This window comes from Triticum dicoccoides, chromosome 3B, assembly GCF_002162155.2.
Source record: "Triticum dicoccoides isolate Atlit2015 ecotype Zavitan chromosome 3B, WEW_v2.0, whole genome shotgun sequence".
Lineage (NCBI taxonomy): Eukaryota > Viridiplantae > Streptophyta > Magnoliopsida > Poales > Poaceae > Triticum > Triticum dicoccoides.
Window position 1 is genome coordinate 55,869,584 of NC_041385.1, and position 19,321 is coordinate 55,888,904.

The 19,321-nt window shown below is 47.3% G+C and overlaps 2 protein-coding genes and 1 long non-coding RNA gene across 3 annotated transcripts; 2 read left to right on the forward strand and 1 right to left on the reverse strand.

Moving 5' to 3' along the window:
- The first annotated feature begins 3,382 nt into the window (after positions 1-3,382).
- Positions 3,383-7,446, forward strand: LOC119274671. The gene is made up of 3 exons (XR_005135271.1): positions 3,383-3,693; positions 3,792-3,888; positions 7,323-7,446. It is a non-coding gene; the product is annotated as an uncharacterized LOC119274671 (long non-coding RNA).
- Positions 3,921-7,773, reverse strand: LOC119274670 (rust resistance kinase Lr10-like). The gene is made up of 3 exons (XM_037555392.1): positions 6,924-7,773; positions 5,640-5,663; positions 3,921-5,439 (listed from the first exon to the last, which is right to left on the reverse strand). The coding sequence occupies exons 1-3, from the start codon at positions 7,771-7,773 to the stop codon at positions 4,367-4,369; spliced, it is 1,947 nt and encodes a 648-aa protein (XP_037411289.1). The 3' UTR covers positions 3,921-4,366.
- Positions 7,774-7,956: 183 nt separating this feature from the next.
- On the forward strand, positions 7,957-11,493 carry LOC119274669 (rust resistance kinase Lr10-like). The gene is made up of 3 exons (XM_037555391.1): positions 7,957-9,499; positions 9,594-9,814; positions 9,909-11,493. The coding sequence occupies exons 1-3, from the start codon at positions 8,778-8,780 to the stop codon at positions 11,015-11,017; spliced, it is 2,052 nt and encodes a 683-aa protein (XP_037411288.1). The 5' UTR covers positions 7,957-8,777; the 3' UTR covers positions 11,018-11,493.
- The last annotated feature ends 7,828 nt before the right edge of the window (positions 11,494-19,321 follow it).

The window sequence follows — 19,321 nt, forward strand, 5'->3', positions numbered from 1 at the left end:
AACTATGCAAAGCTAAATCAAGTCCTGAACAATCATAAGTTCAGAAAAATGAATGTTCTGAGAGAATCATACAAAGGGTTTACTTATAACCATGAGAAATTCACAAATGGTAGTAATTTTATATTTGCAAAAGAATACCTTTGTTTGTGTGCTGTCATCACTATTCCGTTGTCTTCCTGCCTATATATGATGACCTAACTATAGTGAACAAATGTGGAGGAAAACATATTTCATTCCTGCGATTGGATCTCTTTTTGTGGTGTTACTGTAGTTACCACATGGTTCTGCATGTTCAGCTCATCTCCTTGGCCAGCTCTTTGATATACAAAATTGGCTGGGTGAAAAGCATTGCATGTCGTTCCTTTGATTTCAGTGCCCAATTTTTGCTGATGATTCAGCCCATGTCTTCCGCATTTCACAACACTCATATTTGTGCATGCGTTTGTGGGCTATAGTTTTGCAGCCAGTTCCTATAGTTTGTGGGCTATATTTTCGCTTCTGTAGCTCTTGTTCCTGGCCGGCCTTCGAGCGACCGGCCAGAAGAGAGATATGTCTTCCTTTTTTTATGTTGTGTGTCAGAAGCCCTGCCCGTGTTAATCTCAGTATGCTATCAGGGATTACTCTCTCCGCGTATCTACAGATATGATCTCGGATACAAGTTTGCAGCAAGAAAGGAGAATTGAGAAAGTCGAGCCAGGGGATGGGAGAGAGGTAAAGGCTTTATACTCAAGTTGAGGCATAACGAGGTCAATGTAACAATCTAAGAGCATCTCCAGCCGTTCGGCCCCCCAGGGCGTCGAAAAAGAGCAGTCCGGGAACGAACCGGCGCTAGATTGGCCCCGCGGCGACTTCGTTCCCAGTCATCAGCCCACAGATTGCCACGGGTTCAGTGATACTCCGTTCAAACTCGGCGATTTTTGCACGAATTCGGCGATACTTCATTAAAATTTATACAAAAACATAAAAACATGCAAACTACGCCTAACTACGCCGAACTAAAAGCCTAGCCGCCGCCACCGCCGTCTATATGCCGAGAAGCGTGTAGAAGCGGGTTTAGTCGCCGCCGCCGTCGTTGTCGCGCGCCTCGCCTGCGCCGCCGCCGTCCCTGCTGCAGCCCTGGCCGGGGTCGCCGACACACGGTGGGGCGCTGGACGGCCCAGCCTCGTCTTTGTCGCTGTCGAGGACGATGACGCCGCCCTCCTCGCGCCCACGGCGATGGGCCTGGAGCTCCAGGTACGCCCGGCGCTGGCGGCGCACCTGCTCGCGGACGTAGTCCTCCTTCGCCTACTTGAGGGCAGACTCGTCGTCGGGGGCCACCATGTCGATGTGCTCCGGCTTAAAGGGAGCAGCCCCGGCTCGGGCTTCGACTGGACCAGGCAGAGGGGGGAGGGTCAGGCACCCTCGTTGATGACGAGGGCGCTACTGCGAGTGTGTGGCGCCCGAGCGGCGTCTCCTCCGGCTCGGGCTTGACGGGGCAAAGCGCCGGCGAGTCAAAGCCCGACAACGAGGACGACCCCGACTCCATCCGCCGCGGCATCCAGGAGCTACCACGGCGGCGAGAGAAGGACGGCCGCGGCGGGTACTCGAGGTGCGGCACGTTGCCGGTCTCGATGTGGTCGAGGACGGCCTCAAGGGTTCGGCCGGGCACGCCCCGCCACTCGCGCCGCCCGTCGGCGTTGAGGCGGACGCGGGGGAAGACGCCGTTGGTGGAGGCGATATGCTCCTCGCGGTGGCGCACGAAGTACATGGATCACATGGTGTGGCTGTCGGCGGCGTACCGCCGCTCTTCCGTCAGGGACGAGCGGATGTGGGCAATCTCGGCCCGCCGCGCCGCCCCTTCGGGCACATGCGGCATCGGGACGCAGCCGGCGCTCAGCCTCCACGCCCCCGGCACCTGCATGCCCGGGGGCGCCAGGTACTCGGCCTCGTAGAGGAGGTGCGCCTCCGGCTCTTGGAGATGGCGGCGACCGAAGCCGTTCGCCGCCGCACCGTCGCCTGGAAACCTCTCGGCCATCTGTTCGTCTGCGGGAAGGCGGGGAGAGTGTAGCCTTGTGCGCCGAAGTGGGGTGGAAATGAGAACTGTGGCGTCCACTGGCGGGGAGGTCGCCTTTTATAGCCGCAGCGGGGGCGGCGAGAGGCCGCATGCCGGGCGACGCGTGGCGGGTGAGGGCGGGAGGCGCGTCGCGACGCCTTCACTGCGCCGCCCGTGAGGCATCAGTGGAGGCTGACTGGCGCGGCAGCGCGGTAGCCGTCGCATTGATTCCCGCGGGAACCGAGGCGATGAGGACGATGAAGCGGCGTCTCACTGACTCGGCGGGCCCATCCTCGTTCGCGCCAATATCGCTCGTTCCAGCATCCCCGAGCGCCCCCTAGCGCGCCGGGTTCTGCTTGGGTCCGCCGGCGCCAGTTTCAACCTAAACCGACGAAAAACGGGCTCCTGGAGGCGCGGCTGGGCCGATTTTTGGGTGTCGGCGCGAAAAAGTGCCTGGGGGGTTTGTTGGGGGCGCGGCTGGAGATGCTCTAAAGCTCGTGCTGATGGAGGGTGCCATGGGCACACAAACGACATTCTGCGAGTCTCATGCCATTAATTTGATACATGAATGGTGTAATTATGGATACGGTGCCAAATTTCTTTCCGTGAAGGAGGCCTAAAGGGTAAAAATGCTTGCACAGTTGGTCAATCTTCAAGTCTAAACAACTCATCCATGTACAACACAATATGTAATATCTGAGCATGTGTATAATCTCTATCCATTGGTATTGGGGGAACTAGAACTAAGAGTCTTGGAAGGGTGCTATGTTCTTATGTCGGGCATTGCTGCAGTGAAGGCATCTCACTCTTTATCGACTTGTATGCCCTCATGCTTCTTCAAATCTAGCACATGCGGCATTCACATGTATTATATTTCTATTTACTTATTTATTTATCATTTCAATTCTAGCACATGTGGCATTCACCTGCATTCTGTTTTTATTTTTTATTATTACTCTCCTTTTGTGTTAGAACCATAACTTTTATAGCATATAAATGGACATAGTCGTGGTCGTGATCATCACCGGGTGTACGCTTTCAGCCTTATTCGCACTAGGGTTTTGATTAGGAAATTGCGATATTCGCAAAAAATAATAAGGTTAGGAAATTGCAAGCAAAACCAGTCTGTTTTTGTTGTTGTTGAGGAAAGCAAAACCAGTCAAGCAGTCAATGTTCGTTTGAATTTCTCCGAGGCGAGCGGTGCATGTTCAAATTTGACCACGGCCCGGCCCAGCCCGGCCTAAGAAGAAAGAAGTTCCCTGCCGCTCGGCGCTCAGTCAGACCAGGCCCAAATCACCGCTCTTGATTGCTTTGGTCCTATGCGGGCCCGTTTACACCCTCCCCCTGCCGTTTGCCCGGCCAGCGGCGGCGAGCGCGAGCTTGCACGCCGCAGCCACCCATGGCTGCCTGCGGCCGGCGAAGCAAGCTCCTACCGGGACGACCGTCCTCTGCTCCGGCCAGGACCTCCTGCGGAAACTAGCTGCTGTTCATACCCTAGCCCGGCGAGAGCGATTTCCCCGGTGTGCTTCGACGCCGCCGTCAGACATGCCGGTCGGCGCCGTCGCACTTGCGCAGCTGCTGCTCAGGTTCGCCGCCGGGTAATTCCACCACTCCTCTGCTCAGAGCAGGCGCTCCTGCGGAAGCCATCTGCCATGGCCATGGTAACCCGATCTGCTTTCCTTTGCCTTCTACTACTAGTGTAGTGTGTTCCTACTTCCTAGCGAGCCTGTGAATTTGTTGATTTTTTGCCTGCTTGCAGTTGCAGGGTTCTCTTGTGGTTGTGAGAGTGACTAGAACACCACGCACTCGAAAATAATGGCAGAGATCGGGATACATCGCTGAGATGACAGGATAAGGTAATCCCCACAGGGCCACAGATCTCCTCTCTTAACCATTTGCATTATAAGTCAAAAAAAATTCAATGTCTAATTAAGTAGAAATCTGTATCCTTTTGTTTTAATATAGGAATGTCGAAATTCTAGTACCTTGGCTTGTGAGCTCAATCAAATTGTGAGAATTGCTATTTTGACTTCACCAATTGAAAATTATGGGAGACAGGGGGGAAAGGACATCAATGACAGAATAAGGCAATCTTACAGGTTCTCATTATTCAATGATAACATTGTGAATCAAGTCCAGGGGCATATGTTTCTATTTAACACAGTAGCATTACATGAAGATGTCTTATAAGCTACAGACAAGGCGGATCCTATCTAGTTGAGATAGATAATCAAGCTTTCTACATACTGGTGCAAGGCATTGCAATGCAACACGCTAATTAAGTATGCCCCTCAAATGTGTGATGCAGCATGCATGGTGATACTTCTTCATGTTTTATGACATGGGATGATTTTCAGAGGAGACAAAGGGCTTAGGGGGAATCTGCAGACTCTGCAACCTCCCCGTTAACATGTTTACCACCTTCGTCATTGACGGCCGATTTTTCGGGTTCCACTGGATACACCACAGTGCCACAATAGTCAGCTTTCTTATGTTTTCTTTCTCTTCTTGTGTCGTTTCCAAAGTAAGCCCCAATTCTTCTTCAGTGGTGACTTTCTCGTAGATCCACTCCGGAAGATATACCTCGTGCTGGCTCTCAACACTTGGGTCTGAATTCCTCCTTCCACTCACCATTTCAAGCACCAGCATGCCGAAACTGTACACATCTGACTTGTAGGATATTCCCCCAAAGTTTGGAGAATATAGCTCTGGTGCAATGTAGCCCATTGTGCCTCTTGCTGCAGTTAAGGTAATAATGCTTTGGTCCCTCGCACACAGCTTTGCAAGGCCAAAGTCTGAAATCTTTGGATTGAAGTTGTAGTCCAGCAAGATGTTGTGTGGCTTGATGTCAAAGTGGAGAATGCGCTGGTTGCATCCTTGATGTAAGTACTCCATCCCCCTGGCGACACCTAAAGCAATCTCTAGCATTTTTTCAGGCACTAGGAGTTGTCGAGTAATATTCGAGTCATGCGAGAATATGTGTTTCTCCAGTGACTCATTAGGCATGTACTCATAAATAACAGCCCGCCTCGTTCCTTCGGAGAAAAATCCCAGGAGGCGGACAATGTTTGCATGGTGGATCAGTCCGATGGTTGCAATTTCATTGATAAATTCTTGTCCCTCTCCTGTAGAGTTCTCTAGCATCTTGACTGCCACAGGAAGTCCATTTGGTAGTTTGCCTCTGTACACACTTCCAAATCCACCATGTCCTACTTTATCCTTGAACCGTCTTGTTATCTTCTTTACTTCAGAGAAAGTGTACCTTGTTGGTTTTGATGTACCATATGTCTTAAGAAACATTTCGACCTTCAAGTGTATCTCTTTGTTATATCTTGTCTTCAGCGAGTGGTAGAGTGCAGTGGCCACCGTCAACAAAAGTACAACAAATGCGGCTGCTGATGAAGTAGCTACATAAACATAATACACAAAGTCAGCATATGGCATTAGGAGAGAAATCCATCACTTGGTGAATAACTGATTGTGATGGTGATAAGAGAAATTAGACTGAGCATATTCAAGAAAAGAATCTATGAATGGTGAATGACTTAGTTTCTTTTGTTTCTCGTTTTTGTGTGAATGATATGGGAAGTATGGATTGTAATAGTACCTGCAATGACTTTGACACGTGAACCTGCAAATGTCAGACAAGAGAATATTAGACCAGGCTGATGGTTTAGTAAATAAAAGGGAAGTTTGCTTCTTGACGATAAAAGGCAATACATAGCCTTAACAATTGCTATCAACTAGCATGTGCTTTAGTTGAGTCTAGTCTAAATTATTGCAATCCAGTTAACCCAGTATGACCTATCGTATAAAATATACGGGGATTGTCGCAATCATGTAGAGTTTTAGTCAAGTAAATAGCATAAAACTACTACTTTACAGGCTAGGGTTCCAAAAAACTACCAGTTTTTAATTTTTCGCTGATAACTACCAAGTTGGGGGTTGGCTGTTTCAAAAAACCCTAAATACTCGTTGCTAGCGATTTAAACCGTTTTATGACAGGTCGGGTCCACTCCTGAACAATCCGTTAGTTTGACCGTTTTGTTTGACCGTTAACTTACATGTGGGACCCACGTGTAAGTTGCCTCTTCTTCCTCTTATCTTCTCTTCTCTCTTCCTGTCTCTTTCTTCTTCCTCTCCCTCTCCCGGCAACCACCACCCACCGACGGCCACCTCCACCATCCGTCCCGCGCCAAGACAAGCTCGACCGCGGGAACGAACGCCGCGAGGAGGAGCAGCCGCAGCACAGGAGCAAGGGCCGTGCCATGGCCAGGGGCTCAGGCCGTCGCTAGCCGCGCGCCATGGCCAGGAGCGCACCAAGGAGCAGGGCCCGCCGCGAGCCGCGCCATGGCCAGGGGCTCGGGCCGCCAGCAGCCGCGCGCCATGGCCAGGAGCTCCTCCACCTAGCCCGTTCACCAGCGAGCTGCTCCACAAGGAACGTGGCGGCCGAGCCGCCGCCTTTCCCTTGGCCGGCGATCTGGCCGCCGGCGTGCCACGCCGTTCCTGATTGCTTTTTCCAGAAAATATCAGGGACCCGATTGCTTTTTTAAAAAAGTTACAGGGACCTGATTGCTTTAAAAAAACTTACATAGATACTGACATATGGGCCCTACATGTAAGGTAACGTCAATCAAACGGTCAAACAAACGGTTCTCTTATGTGCGGGTCCCAACTGTCATAATCACGATCAATTTTAAAGCACTCCATGATTAGAGTTTTTTGAAACAGCCAACCCCCGACTTGGTAGTTATCAGCGAAAAATTGAAAACCGGTAGTTTTTTGGAACCCTAACCTGTAAAGTAGTAGTTTTATGCTATTTACTCAGTTTTAGCCACTTAGTTTCAAAGACAAAGGAAGATAAACAAACGGAAGAAAAAAAAAGCGATACCGTGAGGCCTGTTGTGTATGCAGAATGTTTGGTTCCTTTGCGAGCTGAATGCACAACTCTGCCCATCACGCTCACATTTTCTGCAATTGCTAGGAATGCCATCCCAACTAACAGTTATTTCAGCAAAACTAATTATTCTTTCTGACATTTGCTTGAACGTCGAGCCATATGTGTCTGTGAGCCCCATCGGTATCAGAACATTTGAGATGGCCTTGCAGTCCAGTGGAAGCGCGTACATGTATAGACGAGCAATCACCAAATAGACAAACTGGCTTTGGTTGCTAAAGCAAGAGATTGGGCCAACAATATAATCGGCAGCCTTTTTAATAATGTAGTCATCGTCAACTTGAGTAGTGCTACTTGGTGTGAACTCTCTTGAACATTGTACTATTTTTCCAGGTGTGGCCTGGTATAATGGACAACGAAGGTAGGCATCATCTGGTAGATTTGTGGAAATGAGTTTCTGAAGAGGGCATGGAGACAAGGAGTGTACGAGTGGGATGATGATGAGGGTAGCACGGCTGTAATCTATAGCGGTCACTTTGCACGGGCCAAGGAGTGGGTGGAGTAGGATGACGTCTTGGCCGGAGCAAGCCAACTTCGCGCATGTCGCACCACATGGTGAAGATGAGCTGCTGGTTTCAAGCTGGAGCGGGAACCGGACCTCAGGACCATCTTTGCTGCACCGTGACGGCGGGCAGTATCTGAAGAAATCCTGGTCATCCCAGCCTGGTGAAGCTATGGGCATGCCTGTACTGTGGCCAAGAACAGAGACCACGAGGACCGCAGCGACGAGAAATATACTACTCATCTTTGTCAAACCGCGCTGCAGAGATGGCTGAATGGACATGAAGACGAAGCTAAGCAATGAATTTGCAGGTAAGAAATCGAAGTAGAGGAAGAAAATCACTGGCACAGGTCGTGTTGGACTGAGGGCCAGTTCTTTTGGGCAATTCTCCCAGAATTGACCCCCTCCCCAGCTTCCCCCAGAATTGCCACTTCATCTTTTTTTACAATTCCTAGCTAGTTAAGGTCTAATTAGCTAGGAATTGTAAAAAAATATCAAGTGGCAATTCTGGGAAAAGCTGGGGAGGAGGTCAATTCTGGGAGATGAGTAGTATATTTGACAGATAAGAACTGGCCCTGAGCTAGCTGGAGCTCATCTCTCTATCTGTGGCTGATAAGAGAGATGTAGCTAGCAGGGGAGGGATGTGCCAGAGATGAGCATGAACTTTGCAAGCCTGTGTACATTTATAGTAAACAACCGGTGCTTATTGCAAGTGCCTGCCGTGGTCTGAAATCAGTATGTGCTTGCTGGAGTCCACTGTGGAAATGAGGAAGTCAGAAGTCTTCAGGAATAATAAAAACAATTGGTCCACTAGCTGTTGAGCGTTTGGAAGAATACTATTTGTCTCCTGTCCTTAGCTGACGCACATGTTTCAAAGTATTCCCTTGGTCTCCTGCTCTACTTTGACTGGGTTTGGCTCCTTCCGCTTGGGTTCCCTGGGTTTCTTCTTGTGTTTGACCAAGTCAACCAATGTCAGGGTGGCAACCATTATCATTACCAACTAGCTCCAAAGTCCGGCAGCTTCTCCCTTGCTGCTGTGTGTGAACCAACCGACCTGCCATGGTTTCTTCTCTCTACATTATGTGGCCGAAGGATGAAGACGAGCAACAAGTGAATGGGGACAGCTCATAGCAACTCTCTCTACTTTGACTGCTTCAACTCGGAAGCACCACCGCTGCTTCCCTTGTGCTTGTGCAAATCCATGCCAGGGTGGCATTAACAACCAGCTATTAGCTCCAGCAGCATCTATATTGCAGTGTGCGAAGCGAACCAACTGACGTCCTGCCATGGCGCTTCATCTCTCTACCACCAGGCGAGCCTTAACCATCTTTGCTGTGTTTGTGCTTGCAGTGCTCATTGGAGATGTCCAGGGTCGGCATCCATGTCAACCTTTCTCCTGTGGACATCTCCGAAACGTGTCGCATCCTTTCCGCCGGCAAGGCGATCCACATAGGTGCGGTGTTCAATCATATGAGCTGGTCTGCGCCGGCGGCAAGGCCAAAATTCAGATCAACACTGGGGCATACTTTGTCACCGAGATCAACTACACGAGTTCGTCCTTCTGGGTCGTGGATGCCAGCTTAGACATGAACAGCAGCTGCCCTCTTCCTCGCTCGGATCAGTTTCCTTATTTCAATGGGGTCCAAGGGCCACACAAGAGCCGGGAATTGGTCCCTAGTGATAGAGTTATCAGGGCTAGCTTCATGAACTGTTCGCGGGCTGTGACCACGAAAAGTTGTTTTTCTGGCTTTATGCCAGTCGCCTGCCTGAGCACCAACTACTCCTTCGTTTATCTGGTGACAGACAATGTGTATGTGGAAATCTTAGAGCCTTCTTGTGGTTACCTGGCTGTGTTTCTTTTTGGTGGTCGGGAGATCGACCATGATTTCCGCTATTATGCAAATTTTGTTGAGTACATGAGGGGTGGATTCTCTGTTCAATTCCCTCAGACGGAAACTCCATTGAATTATATTCACTACATCAACCGCTGCATCGACTGGTCAATTCGGTGAGTTTCGGATCTTGTTCCATTCTATTTGATTCGCCCATGTATGAATCAGGCTGAACTTCTTTGATACCTTTTTTCTGTGCCATGCATGCAGCGACCCAAATGGAGAGCCGTTGTTTAGTACAGGCATCAGCATCAGGAATAGGATTGTGGACATCCTTTATATCGACTTCCGTTTCTGGGCATGCATATTTGGTGTGAAGAGACCATATAACAGCGTAGTTCTCTATATCAGAGACATGGTTACTTCTGATGACTCACTTTATCATAAGTTACCCCCAATACTTGCTATGTGGATTCTGACGTGGATTGCTGGTGCGTTACAATACCTTTTCTTTTTTTACTTTTTCTTTTCTTTTCTTCTGCCAGTAACAAGTACTACTGTATATTCAAACTTGTTTATATGCAGTACTATGCAGGTTCGCGTTGTCACCCCTTGTGGTATTGTTCTACCTTGCCCACAAGTATTGGAAAACAAGGATCACAATTGATGCAGTCGAGAAGTTCCTCCGGATGCAAAAAATGGTTGGCCCGACAAGGTACACCTACACGGATATAGTTGCAGTCACAGGCCATTTCAGAGATAAATTGGGCCAAGGTGGTTATGGATCGGTATTCAAGGGCGTGCTACTCCCAGGCGATGTTCATGTGGCCATCAAGATGTTAGATGGTAAAGCCAATTGCAATGGAGAAGATTTTATCAGCGAGGTCTCCACCCTCGGCAGGATCCACCACGTCAATGTGGTGCGTCTGGTTGGGTTCTGCTCAGAGGAAATGAAGAGGGCACTGGTCTATGAGTACATGCCTCGAGGTTCTCTTGACAAGTACATCTTCTCAGCCGAGAAGACTTTCTCCTGGGACAAGCTCGTCGAGATTGCTATGGGCATTGCCCGAGGGATCAACTACCTGCATGAGGGGTGTGACATGCAGATTCTACACTTTGACATCAAGCCACACAACATCCTTCTTGATAGCAATTTTGTCCCAAAAGTAGCTGATTTCGGTCTTGCCAAACTGTATCCGAGGGACAGCAGTTTTGTGCCATCTAACGCCTTGAGGGGAACTGTTGGGTACATAGCTCCTGAGATGATATCTCGAAGTTTTGGTGTCGTATCGAGTAAGTCGGATGTGTACAGTTTCGGGATGCTGCTGCTTGAGATGGCTGGCGGACGCAGGAATGCTGATCCCAATGCCGTTAACTCAAGTCAGGCATACTACCCCTCATGGGTGTATAGCCGGCTAACTGAGCAACAACTGGATGAGAATGAGATATCTTCTGCGGTAGCTGAGATGCACAAGCTGGAGAGGAAGCTATGCATTGTTGGTTTATGGTGCATCCAGATGAGGTCTCATGATCGTCCAACGATGAGCGAGGCGATAGAGATGCTGGAAGGTGCCGCGGATGGCCTGCAAATGCCATCTAGGCCATTCTTCTGTGACGAAGGGCACACCCATGTAGATGATTCTTACCATCTATCATCCGAGCTGACTGCAATCACTGAGGAGGAGGATATGTGATGTAATGTATGATGCAATGCACATTGCCCGCAGAAAGATGCAGCTGCCGTTCTAATTACACCGAGTATGAAATAACCTACTCCCTCCGTCCCAAAATAAGAGTTGTACTTGAGACACTTATTTTGGGACGGAGGGAGTACTATGCTCCCAAGTCTTGTGCATCTAGGTTAGTAGTAGCTTGCCAAAGCTGAAGTTATATTCTGCACTTGCTGTGGAAACTTTGGTACCACGGTTGATATAATGTAATATATAAAGCGGGGCGAAAGCCTTTTTTCGGTAATAATGTAATACTCCCTCCGTCCGGAAATACTTGTCATCAAAATGCATGAAAATAGATGTATCTACAACTAAAATACATCTAGATACATCCATTTCAATGACAAGTATTTTCGGACGGAGGAAGTATATGGGTTGCTTCTAGACGGAGATAGTAGGAAGTAATCATCATCTCAGAAATGCAGAGTACTTTGTCTGATATTTTGGTTCAGCTGCTGCTGATATTACTGTTTGTTTTCTGCTACTGATACCTAATGTTGGCAGATGGATATTTTTCATAAAAAACAAACAAACTCAAACGGTCTAAATATCACAACCTATATTCAAATAATATCCTTACCTGTTGAACCATTTCATTACGGAATCAAACCACTGTGCAACACTTCAGCTTCATCATACCCAGCAGCAATGGCTATGCCTAGAAGCGCAAGAAGTTAATTAGTGACGATGTAGAGGAAAAAGCAAAGTTTAAGACCGCGCGAGACCGTTTAGCGGCAAACACCACAGGAGATAGCGGTCGCTAAGCCAATTAGCGGCAATTAGTATCTGTGCATATTTGTCTCAGAAACAGAGGATTTTCAGCAGAAAAACAGGGGATCTTGAGTAGAAATTCAGACATAACCAGCATAAGAGAGGTCTATAACGGAGACCAATTCACCACATAATATTCGATATAAATTCAAGGTCTCAAGGATCATTAGTTCACCACTTAATATCTCGAGGTCTCTACCAGTTCAACAAAAAGAAGCATAACTAATTCCACAACACCACGTACATTAAGGTCTGCACCAGTGCAGCACTTACGGTCTCAAGCAAACGGAGCACAGAGGTTAGAGGCCTTGCCTGTATCTGGATATATCTGCAGGCGTACTGGGAGTTGGAGATGACATCATGGACTTGTCACTCGTCACCTTGCCGCCTCACCCGTCGCTACTTCCAGCTTGCCGACCCACGGCCTTTTCGGTGGGCGCATAGAGAAATGGAAAAAATAGCAATAAACTAATCAGACCGGCCCACTAGCGCATAGAGAAATAGAAAAAGTAGCAATAAAAATGAGGGTGGGTTCGTTTTCATAGTGCATAGGGCTGCTAGCCACTGCGCCAATTTTTATTTCGTGTTTACATAGGAGGCACACACTACTTGTAGTAAAAGTCCGACGTTTTTTTTTATTCTTCATTTTTTTCCATTTTTTTTCTTTCATTCTTTTTTTGGATTTCTTATTTTTCTCCGCATTTATTTTTTTTCATTATAATTTCGTTTTTCTTTTGGTTTCTCTTTGTTTCTTTCATGGTTTTCGTCATTTTTCTTTTCTTTCCCATTTTCGTTCTTTTATTCTTCAGTATTTATAGTATTTCAATTTTTATTTATTTCTTTTGGTTTTTCATTCTATATTTTTTTATATGTCAACAACATTTTTATAATACATGTTTAACATATTTTCAATACAAATTTAACATTTTTTAATACATGCTCCCTCCGTCCTAAAATATAAGAACGTTTTTGACACTATGCTAGTGTCAAAAACGTTCTTATATTTTGGGACGGAGGGATTACTCAACATTTTTTCCACACACTCTTTAAATAGTTTTTAAAATGCTTGTTTAACATTTTTTAAATACAAGATTAACATTTTTGAATGGTCAACATTTTTTATATACACATTTAACATTTGCCAAATGGTTTATTAATATTTTTCCAACACTTTTTCAATAATTTTTTAAATTCTTGATTAAATTTTTTATATACATGATAAAAAATTCATCATTTTTAAATACATGGTTTTTCTATACAAATTTAACATTTTCCAAATGCTTGATTAACATTTTTCAAATACTTGTTAAACATTTTCTCAAATGCTAGATAAATATTTTTATTTGGATGATCAATTTTTTATTTATATTTAATACATATCAACATTTTTCTATACACATTTAACATTTCCCAAATGCTTGATTAATATTTTTCAAATACTGGTTCAACATTTTTTTTTCAAAATGCTTGATTAAAATTTTTATATACATGATAAAAAAATCATCATTTTTTAATACATGATCAAAAATTTTTCTATTTCATTCACAATTTTCCGATTGCTTGATTAACATCATAAATCACATAAAGCATTGCACTCATAATCATTAATCTTAATTTTAATAGTAGGTTCCCACTCATCTAAAGCTCTTTAGGGATTGAAACTTTCAAGTCAAGTTTTTCTTCAAAATACTTCACCATAGCATCAACGATATGTTTAGTAAAAGCTTTATTTTGATTATAAGCATAAGATGAATTAAGCATGTAGTACAATATGTTTAGTAAACAACCCGTCTATGTCTTCTTGAGTATGACGAAGCTGAAACCCCAACCGTATCATATGTTACTGTTGCTCTCGTTTTTCTAGCAAATGATGTCGCCCTCGTGGATGCAGCAACAGTCGAGCTGAGCAGGACGATCGAACGGGGGCCCAATACCACTCTGTCCGGGCCCAATGCTACAAGTGGACAAAACCTAGCCCAGCTACAGTGGGGAAGGGGCGATGACGGCGGCGCGCCTTCGGCTCGGTCCAGTGCTTCTAGCAGCCGCTACATGGTCCATGGACCTGACTGTAATTTTTTTTACCCCTGGTGTTCTTTGTACTACCATGATTGAAAATGAACGGATTGGAAGTTTCTCGCAAAAAAACAAACCTTGGGTACACTTAGAGTTTACAACTAATAATGATGTGCTCGATAAATGGAATATGCATGGTTGAGACCCATGTTTAATCATAATAGAATCAGGCAAGCCATATATCATAAAATATATGGTTTTAGATAAAAGGTGAGTAATAGAAAAAATACAGGTGAATGCCCCATGTGCTAAAGCTGAAAAAGGATGGTGTACATGTGAATGCCGCATGTGCTAGAATTGAAGAAGCGTGAAGACATACAAGTCGATAAATACCACTGTTTTAAATAGCCCGCTATAGCTCCGCTATAGCACGCTATAGCGTTTACAAAAGGTCTTGCGCTAAGAGACTTTGGTCCAAACAAATAAACAAACATTTTAAATAGCGCGCTATAGCTCTGCTATAGCACGCTATAACATTTGGAAGAGGTCCGCCGCTAAGATGCTTAGCGCGCTATTTAAAACTATGATAAATACTGTGAAATACCTTCATTCGGGCAATTCCCAACGTATGAACATATGACCCTTCCAAGACTCTTGAGTTCTAGTTTCTCTAATACTAATGGATAAAGATCATACACATGCTCAGATAGTACATATTGTGTTGTGATGGATGAATGTGTAGGCTTGGCGGGCACCAGGAATTTGTTTACCACTTGCTTGTTTGTCTTTACAAGCATTTTGACCCTTTCGGCCTCCTTCACAGGAAGAAATTGGGCATCGTATCCATAACTACAATCCGACAATATCAATCATGTATCAAACTCATGGCAAGCGACTCACGGAATGTCGTTGGTGCCCATGCCCCATGGCACCCTCTACCAGCGCGAGCCTCGTGATGCCTCGACTTGATCACATCAAGCACCGAGGGAAGTTTTGTTGGTGGTTGGATTATGTGTGGTACAAAAACCAAGAAACCATCTGTCCTATCGAACCAACAACTGCCACGACTACCAAGTACATGTAGGCCTAGCTCGTCAGCAGCATTATGTACACTGCGGATCGACGGACCAACACATCGATTAATTCGTCTCTTCAATTGTGTTTGCATATACATGCATAAACTATAAAAACGTCTTATATTTTGGTACGGAGGGAGTACATTACAAGGAATACCAAGTTGCATTTTCGCCGTATCAAATCAGAGCTGATTAGGTGGACAGTGGTATCCCCAACCCACTAGGGTTTAAATCCTGGTGCTCGCATTTATTCCTGGATTTATTCAGTATTTCCGGCGACGCGCATTCAGTGGGAGGAGACGTTTCCGTCGACGACAAGGTGCCTATGGTGACTTCGTAAATTTCAAGATGATATGCCGGCTCAGTTTTTCAGAGGTACTCATAGGGGTAGGATATGCGTGTGTGCGTTCATAGGGGTGAGTGTATGCGCGTGTATATGAGCGTTTGTGCCTGTACTGATGTTCAAAAAAAAATCATATACTACTGCCGGTGGGGGCAAGGGACCGGCACTTGTTGAACTCCATATCTCTTCTTGAGTCTGACGAAACTGAAACCCCAATCGTATCGTATGAAACTGAAAACCTAGCCCGCTGCTCCCCACTCGCCCAGCCTCCCCCATTTTAGCTAGCTAGGTCTTGGCGGCGGCGGCGCCGAAATGAACGAGAGCGAGGATGCCGCTGGAATGGCATGCACACGCCTCATTCCACAGGCCCATGCGAGTGAGGAGGGCGACGGAGTGCTCCGCCGCGGCTGCTTCCCGGCGGAGCTGGCCTCGCCGCTTGAGGACGACGATCTCCTGAGGGAGATCCTGCTCCGTCTTCCGCCGCAGCCCTCCTCGCTCCTCCGGGCCTCTGCCGTCTGCAAGCAGTGGCGATGCGCCGCCACCGACCCCAAGTTTCTCCACCGCTTCCGCATCCACCACCGGAAGCCGCCCCTCCTCGGTGTCTTCCACAAGCGCAGATATGATGATATCATCTTCACTCTCATCCTGGACCATCCCGACCGCATCCCTCCTCAGCACTTCGACCTCAAGCTCGGCGAGGTCCACAGCCGCATGGAGTTTACTTTCTTACTGCTCGATTGCTGCCACGGTCGCGTCTTTCTCACAGGCGAGCAGCGGGATGACGAGGTCATCGTGTGCGACCCCATCATCGGTGAGCAGCGCCGTGTGCTGGTTCCGCCCGAGTTCAAAGTATACAATGATGTCAAACTGGGCTGTGCTCCGCGCTGCCAGCAATCATGACCACATGCACGACAGCTGCCACTCGAGCCCCTCAAGCCTTGTTCGGTTGAGGTGGATTTTGAAGGGGATTGACAGGGATTGAGGGGGGTTAAACCCTCTACAAGCCAAAATCCCCTCCAATCCTCTTCAATCCCGTTGAAAGGAGGATTAACCGAACAAGGCCTAAGGAAGCGCGGTGCGTCAAGCCGAGTGCTTCTTGTGACTCGTTATGTGGAAGACAAAGACACCATAAATACGGAGCTTTTATTCCCTGACCTACGCTGTAAAAAGCTAGCTAACGTGCGAACTTGCCTTGTCCCATGTGCGGGGCACTCCGTTTGCGTTCTTACGATCTTGTTTTTCTATTTCTATAAAAAAGTTTAAGAATTTAAAAAAAAATTGACTTTAAAAAATGCACACATATTTTTAACAAGTTTTAAAGTTCAAAAATACATTATGAATTTAAAAATGTCCAATTTTGAAAAACTTCAGAATTTACAAAATATGTTAATGAATTTGACAAGTATTCATAAATTTCGAAAAATATTCATACTTTTTATAAAATAATCATAAATATAAAAAAATGTTCACAAAATTTTAAAATTTTATTTTATTTTTAAAATGTTCTGGAATTTTTAAATGTTCATGAATTCCCACACCGACGACTTTTTTTACTAATATTCTCCTTAAAATATTTTGTTATAATTTTGAATATGTTGTCACTCAAACAAACTAATGTTTTATTTCAAACAAACATTCCCAACATGCAAACAAACTAACTTTTTTATTTCAAACAAACTACATTGAAACAACATTCAAACAAACTACATTGAACATAGATATATTTTACATAGTTTATCCAAACTTAAACTAGTTCATCCAAACATAAACAAGTTCATACATAGTTCATACTTAGAACGATTTTTTTTGAAAAGAACTACTGCTCGTCCTCGCCGTCGCTAGCCCTGAGATCGATGACCTCCACGCCGTCACCGCCATCGTCGCTGCTCCGGCCTAAGCGGTCCCAGTCGATGTCGTCTTCCTCCGAGACCTCCGCCTGCGGGACCACTGGCAGAATCGCCTTCGCCGCCTGGATCGCTGTCGCCTGCTCGGCGGCCTCCCTCGCAGCAGCCGCCGCCTCTGCTGCCGCCGCTGCCGCCGCCGACGCCCGCAGTGCGACGAGGTAGCCAGGCGTATCGTCGGGATCGCCGTCCTCCTGGAGAACAACCTGCTCCGTCGGCAGTTCCACCGCCGGCGGGGCGGGGGGATCGGCGGGCGCCGGCGTAGGTGGTGGAGGGGCCCGACGGCCGCGTGCATCTCGACGGAGGCGCGGGGCAAGAAGGCGGCGGCGGTCGCCGTTGAGATCGGGCGTGACGCCGGACTCCGCCAGCCGGAACGCGCCGATGACGGTGGCGTAGTCCTTGCCGTCCCAGAACGCGTGCCGACCGGCGATGTTGCAGCGGCCGCCGGTCCGCTTCTCCTCCATGGTGGCGCCGGGCCCACGCGTCGGGTAGCCATTTTTGTCGAGCTTCCAATCGTGCGGAAGACGGCAACCCGGCGGCACGAGGAGCCCATACCAGAACAACTCCTCTGTCTCCGGCGTGCTTAGACTCGATGGCCACGCGGCAGATGGGGTGCTTTTTATAGGGCAAAGGGAAGCTGAGCCGGCGGGGCGGCGGGCGGACGGGGAGTAATTGCGATGGGCATCGGGCGGTTGGACGACATTGATGCCCATGGGAGGATACGGTGCGGCAGTCGGTGGGGCCACAGTCGAGGGCAGTGGGGCGACAGTCGAGGGGACGGACGAGACGGGGCAGCGGGGCGGCAGTCGAGGGGACGGACGGGACGGCACGACGGGGCCGTAGTCCACGTGCCACGACGCGTTTCCACCAGGCGACGCGGCGTCGATTGACCAACCGCCGCGGTTTGACCACCGACGCACTTTGACCACACCGACGCGACGCGTGTACACGTACGTTGCCCTAGTGTAAAAAAATGCCGTCCGACGCGCGTACACGTACGTACGTCGCCCCAGTGTAAAAAAACACCGTCTACACCGCGGGAGCATGTACGTCGCCGGGCCGCGCGGGTACGTCGCTGGGGCGGGGCTGGGGGAGGGGGAGGGGGAATGACCATCCTGCCCTTTTTTAAGTTTTGAGGTGCAGGGGTATAGGACGATCTGAACCGTTGATGTGTCAGGGGGTTGTATCAAAGAAGAAGTGTTTGGTAATTTTATGTACCACTGGTAATGTGCAATTCAGTCAAGTTGCTACTTTCTTGGTTCCCAAATACTCCCTCCGTCCCAAAATAAGTGACTCGACTTTGTACTAATTTTAGTACGAGCACATTTTTTACTGAAAGGTATATTATAAATGTCTGCTGGAACTGGTGTTTTCGACAAAGGATCGGCATGTTTTTTGAAACTTTGGTAATCCCATGTACTCCTTGTGTTATATGTATGAAAGATTGCAAGCAGAACTGCAAGCATCTTTGCTTCAAAGTGCATTATTTACTGAAATGTGTGTTGTTGTACTTTGCAGGAAAGTGTCTTCTTCAAAGGAACCATGTACTAGCTAACCTGGGGGGAGGAGTGGGTCTCAAGGCCACATATTGTGTCATGTACTCACCATGTATATATCATCATGTTCTGCCGTGGTTTGAAGGCATTCATTCATCAGTTTCTTGGATGGCCTTGACAAACGCAGGTCGTGCTTCTTTGATGTTGATGCTGGAGCTATGCTGGGGGACGGTTCTTTCAAGCTCTTCGCATGGTTCAACCCCCAGCGCAGCTATGGGTAATTATCTTCTATCATCACGCACGCAAATTCTTCAGAGGAGAACACCTTATGTTCTATAACTTCTTATGTACCTTGTGTTGCAGCCAGCGCTGCACCGACATGATTCTACACATGGCGAAGAAGCCTAGAGTTGATTGAGGAAGAGCTTCTGCGATAGAAATGGGAAAGAGTTTAGAAAACATGGTCCTCTGAACCCCTTGTCACACCTTGTACATACTGCTTGTTCCTCTGCTTGTACTGATGAAGCAAATTCTTATTAGTGTTGAGTACTATAGATGAGAAGAGACGGTGTATGTTAGCCATAGGTTGCCTGTTGTTTTTGCAAATACTGAGTAGAAGTCAGCAATATGCATGGCCGTGTAGAGTCTTTGTATATTCTTCCTCATGA